Source organism: Manihot esculenta, chromosome 13 (genome assembly GCF_001659605.2).
Source record: "Manihot esculenta cultivar AM560-2 chromosome 13, M.esculenta_v8, whole genome shotgun sequence".
Taxonomy (NCBI): domain Eukaryota; kingdom Viridiplantae; phylum Streptophyta; class Magnoliopsida; order Malpighiales; family Euphorbiaceae; genus Manihot; species Manihot esculenta.
Window position 1 is genome coordinate 1,509,106 of NC_035173.2, and position 5,799 is coordinate 1,514,904.

Below are 5,799 nucleotides of genomic sequence, written 5' to 3' on the forward strand. Positions count from 1 at the left end.
AAGGTCGAACGCCAAAGCTGAGAAGAGTTAAAAGCATGAAACTTCTAGTAAGCTGTATTTTTTAATAAGTTGAATTAAAATTTTAATTTGATTTGATTTAATTAATTATTTTGATTTAAATTAATTTCTGTTCATTTCAATCGATATGGGAATACTTTCATAGGTAGATTAATTGGATGTAAATATATCACCACATTAAAGAGCCAATGATGAGATTTGAATATGATACCTTTTAGGTTGATGAATCTTTCTTACCTAAACTAATCTCTTGGAGACAGAATGAAAGTAGGTTTTTTTTAAAAAAAAAATTTAAACATAAAATAAATTTAAATTGAATTATTACAATTTTTTGATTTTAAACAGAGGCTAGCCGATAATTTACTATACTAATGGCCTGATGAGCAAAGTATTTTTCTCACGAAAGGAAAGCAAGAGCAAGACAAGAAATCTGACCACGTCATATAGCTGTTTCTCAGAAAATTAGCAGATTAATTATATATATGATTTGTTTTACATTTCCAAAAAAAAAAAAAACCCAAAATTCTTCATTAAAACAATTGAAGAGCAAAAAAATCATGCTTTTTCATCGACTAGCATCATGCGTCGAAAATATTACACCTTATTTGATAATATTTAATTATTATTATAATAGCGATAACTTTTTAATATCTACAGCTGTAATGGTGATGATTAAGCAAAATTAAAAGAAGTAACTTTTCAGAATTCAGTTAAAATATTAAAAACTATTTTAAAAATTATTGACCAACAGAATTTAATATTAATTGATACAGCAACCAAGTGGGTTGAGATAGACACATCATCTATATTTTACAGTCATAATGGAAACAAAAAGAACAAATTCACCTTAAAAGCAAAATGGGCTTTTATTAAAAAGTTAGAGAAATATGGACAAAAAAAAGGGAGAAAAGCAGAATACACAGAGAGAATCATTAAGAAAACAAAGAAATGAAAATGGCATATAATTTCAGGTTAAGAAATTATCGTACCAGGGAGGCCCAGCTATTCTCACAAATAGAAAAATACTTTGGCTTCTAGTTACATTTGGAAGTCTCTTTTTTTTTTTTCTCTTGAAAATCTAACAACTTGAATTTTGTTTTTTTTTTATGGTTAAATCGTAATTCGATTTAAAAAATTATATAATGTGATTAAAATTGAATAAAAAAATTCACCATCGCAAAGAAAACATAAATAATTGTATTTTTTTTATATTATATAAAATTTCAAAAATCGTATTAGAGTTAAAATTTTAAGAGATTATATTATTTCTTTATAATATAATGTAATTTTATTTCTATTTATCATCGAATATAACTTTTATAAATGAATCATATTAAATATTTTATATTTTTGATTTAATATTACGATTGAGAGTACGAGCGCTTGTTTCACATCGTTAAAATGACTTTTCGCTAAATATATATTGAGTGCCTTTACCATAGGCATTAGGGGGTGGAGGGGTCCTTCATGCCCTGAATGGCTGAGCCCTCTTCTTAAAGAATATATCTGAAAATGGTAAAAGTTGTTTACAAGTGAACATTTAATTTGGGAAGGTTCTATGAAAACCAAGACATCTGCCTTCAACAATCTCTCCTTTTTCTAATTTTCCTTAAATGCAAATTGAAAGATGGGTTATTATAATTTTATCAGCTTGTGGAAGTCATGATCATCAATAAGAGAATTTTTCAAGAATCTTTTTTATGATTTTTTGTATTTTCTGGTCTGTTTTTATTGCTTTTTATATGCATAAATCAGAATTGACAACTTGCATCATAGGTCCACCATGTAAGGACTCCTTCTATACATAAATCAGAATTGACAACTGTAACTTGCAGAGAGTAACTGTTCAGACACTATAAATATGGGCCTTTTTAATATCATAGCTCAATAAATAACCCTATACTGATCATATCTCTTAGGCAGACCCCATCTATATCTCTTTTTCTCTCTGTCTCAATGGCAAGAATAATAGAACCTCTTATTGTTGGAAGAGTGATAGGAGATGTTCTTGATTCTTTCACACCATCAATAAAAATGTCTGTCTCTTACAGTAACAGGAACGTCTACAACGGACATGAGTTCTATCCATCGGCAGTTGCTTCGAAACCTAAGATTGAGGTCCAAGGAGGAGACATGAGAACTTTCTTTACACTGGTATGGCATACTCTCATCTTTTCATGTTCTTTTAATTTCTTGCAAAATGGTAGCTTCTTGTGATCGTTCAATGTCCATCTCTCTTTTCTTTTTCTTTTTTTTTTGGTTTTTTCAATCAGGTCATGACAGACCCTGATGTTCCTGGTCCTAGTGATCCATATCTGAGGGAGCACCTGCACTGGTATATCTGAATCTTATTTTGTGGGGGGGCTACTTTGTCCTTTAAGTTCTTGTGTTTATATTCACGAAAAAAAAAAAAAAAAACTAGGATTGATTATTTGGCTAAATTACCAAACCAACATCACACAAGCTGAGAGATTATTGGGTGTTTCTAGTCTATATGTATATTTCTCATACAATACTTATTCTCTTATAGAAATTTATATCAAATTTATATCAAATTTATATAGTGTAAAAATTATATTGAAATTTATATAAAATTTTATATATTTATATTATGTGTTTATATAAAGTCGATTTAAATATATAAATCTAATTTAAATAAGAATTGTGTATCGTATTAATTATAGTCTGCATGGAGCTGAGCATATTATAATAGAATTCTGCTTGCTTACTCATGGGAGTACTCCTCCATCCAATAAGAAAAGTGTATTCAAATATAAATATGATTGGAAGTGCATGTACACCAGATGCTCTGAATAATCTCTCACTACGTAGAAATCATGTTGGCTGCTGCTTAGTCACATGCAAAGTTATTGCATATTCATCATATTTTAACAACTGAAACATTAAAAAATCATTTTATACGAACATAACGGTTATAATTAATGATTGATTACGGTGGAACCGACATGGAATACGAAATAATCAATGATTATAATACAATCATGATAATTCTAATTATATGTTATTACTGTGATAATTAAAATAATTTCACTCTTTTTACAGGATAGTGAGCGACATCCCAGGAACAACAGATGCTACATTTGGTAAATTCATATTTTCCTTCAGCAAATGAAACTTTCCAGGGAGAAATAAATTTTAGAATAATTTTTATACAGGAAGGGAGGTGGTGAGCTATGAAATTCCAAGGCCAAACATAGGGATCCACAGGTTTGTGTTTGTTCTATTCAAGCAAAAACGAAGACACACGATCAATCCACCATCTTCGAGAGATCATTTCAGCACTAGAAACTTTGCTGCTGAAAACGACCTTGGTCTTCCTGTAGCTGCTGTTTACTTCAATGCTCAAAGAGAAACTGCCGCAAGAAGACGGTAATCAGATATGAGACATCGATGGATATCTCTTTCTTCTGCTCATTATCATCATTATTATTATAAATAAAAACTGAACAGTAACCTTTAATAATTATTATTCATATGTAAAATAAGATAAGAAATAATTGGACAATTTCAGTATATTTTTCCATTGAAGTAAGTGGGTATATATACCTATTGAAAGGTCTTATTAAGACAACTCCTAATAATACTCTATCAATAAATTAGCTTATGATTATATAATCTCTTATAATTATGTACAGATTATGTTCACACTCTAACACTCTTTCTCAAGTTGGATTATAGATATTTATTGTGCCCAACTTGTTAGATAGATATTCTATTCGAGATCTATTTAAAGTTTTGGTAAGTAAATCACCTAGTTGCTTTCTTGTATTCACATAACTGGTAGAGATTAAATTTTCTTGAATCTTCTCAGGGATGAAATGACAATCAACTACAATATGTTTAATCCGTTCATGGTATACTGAATTAGAAGTAATGTGAAGAGCAGTCTGATTATTATATCAAAGTTTTGCGGGTGATATAACATTCACACCAACTTCCTTCAACATATGATTTATTTACAGAATCTCACAAGTAGATTGAACCATGACCCTATATTCTGACTCGGTACTGGATCTGGATATCACATTTTGCTTCTTACTTTTCCAAGTTACTAGGCTTCCTCCAACAAATACACAGTAGCTTATAGTCGACCTTCTATCACTTTTGGATCTCGTCCAGTCAGTATCAGAAAAACACTCAAGTGCAGTATGTCCATAATCTCTGTAGAGTATATCAAGTCTAGGAGTCCCTTTTAGATAACATAGAATTTGTTTTAGAGCGGTCCAATGTTTCACCATAGGTGCAGACATGAATTGCTTTACGACGCTTACTGCAAAAACAATATCTAGCCGAGTCATCACCATAAAGTAGTTCTTCTCCGTCATCTTTTGTAAGACATATATTAGGAATCATTAGTGTGCTACATGGTTTAACTCTCATCTTCCCAGTTTCTGCAAATAAGTTATGGACATACTTCCTTTGAGATAGGAATATTCTCCTTTTACTCCACAAGATTTCGACTCCTAAGAAATACTTAAGCTGACCCAAGTCTTTGATATGAAAACTCACATGCAAGTAGTTTTTGAGAGATTGAGAGAAGAGATCTCTATACTATCATTCCCTGTAATGACAATATCATCAACAAATACAACAAGGAGAATAATACCAATATCTGAATTTCTATAGAAGACTGAATGGTGTCACTTGCTTTTCTTCAACCCAAATTTTTGCACAATTTCATTGAACTTGCCAAACCATGCACGGGAACTTTACTTCAAACCGTACAAAGATTTCTTCAAATGGTAGACTTTCCCATACTCTCCCTGAGCAACAAACCCTGCTGGTTACTCCATATACACCTCATCTTGGAAATCACCATGTAAAAATGCATTCTTGATATCTAATAGGTATAAAGGCCAATGCTAAAAAATAACTAGGGAGATAAATAAGCAAACTGAAATCATTTTTTTCCATAGGAGAGAAAGTGTCAAAATAGTCAACGCCATAGGTTTGGGCATAATCTTTGGCGACAAGACGGGCCTTAAGTTTCGCTATGGAGCTATCTGGATTGACTTTGATGACAAAAACCCATTTACAGCCCACAGCCTTCTTGCCAGAGGGTAAATCAACCAATTTCCAAGTATGATTTTCATCTAAAGCCTTGATCTCCTCAAACATTGCATCACGTCATCCACAATGAGTCAGGGCCTCTTTAACTGTCTTAGACAAAGAAATGGAATTTGGAGAGACAATTAAGGAGGTAGAAGAATGAGACAGGTGATCTTAAGATATAAAGTTAGCAACAGAATAGATAGATTTACACTGTCGTTTACCTTTACGAGGACTAATGGGGAGGTCAATGTCACTCGATGGTGGATCTGATAACGAAGAAGATTCTGGTGTGGGACATGTATCATCAGGTATTGGTCTCCGAGAGTAAACTTGAACAACTGACGGTTAACAGGAGGCTGAGTATTAGGAGGAATGTTACCATCAGATTGTAAAGCAAAAGGCATACTCGAAGAGGCCCCACCATCAGATATGATTCTATAGATGAGCCACTCATCATCATCCTCTTGATCAGGAGAGGTTTGTGCAACAGGATAAAAAGGAACTTGTTCGAAAAAGACTACATCTAATGTCATCATCCTCATCATCATCCAATGAGGGTGATTTTGTAGTGTTAAGTTTATGTATAATAACAGGAGAAGGTGTTTTATTAAATCGAAAACTAGTAAAAATATGAGGATTACCATCTGTAGCACCATAATCAATGACCCATTTATATAAAGAGGAAATAAAACACGTTTTACCTGTTTT

At 31.9% G+C, this 5,799-nt stretch overlaps 1 protein-coding gene across 1 annotated transcript; it reads left to right on the plus strand.

Annotated features, from left to right (window-relative positions):
- Positions 1–1,899: 1,899 nt before the first annotated feature.
- Positions 1,900–3,571, plus strand: LOC110630377 (protein TERMINAL FLOWER 1). The gene is made up of 4 exons (XM_021777842.2): positions 1,900–2,172; positions 2,292–2,353; positions 3,082–3,122; positions 3,195–3,571. The coding sequence occupies exons 1-4, from the start codon at positions 1,975–1,977 to the stop codon at positions 3,410–3,412; spliced, it is 519 nt and encodes a 172-aa protein (XP_021633534.1). The 5' UTR covers positions 1,900–1,974; the 3' UTR covers positions 3,413–3,571.
- The last annotated feature ends 2,228 nt before the right edge of the window (positions 3,572–5,799 follow it).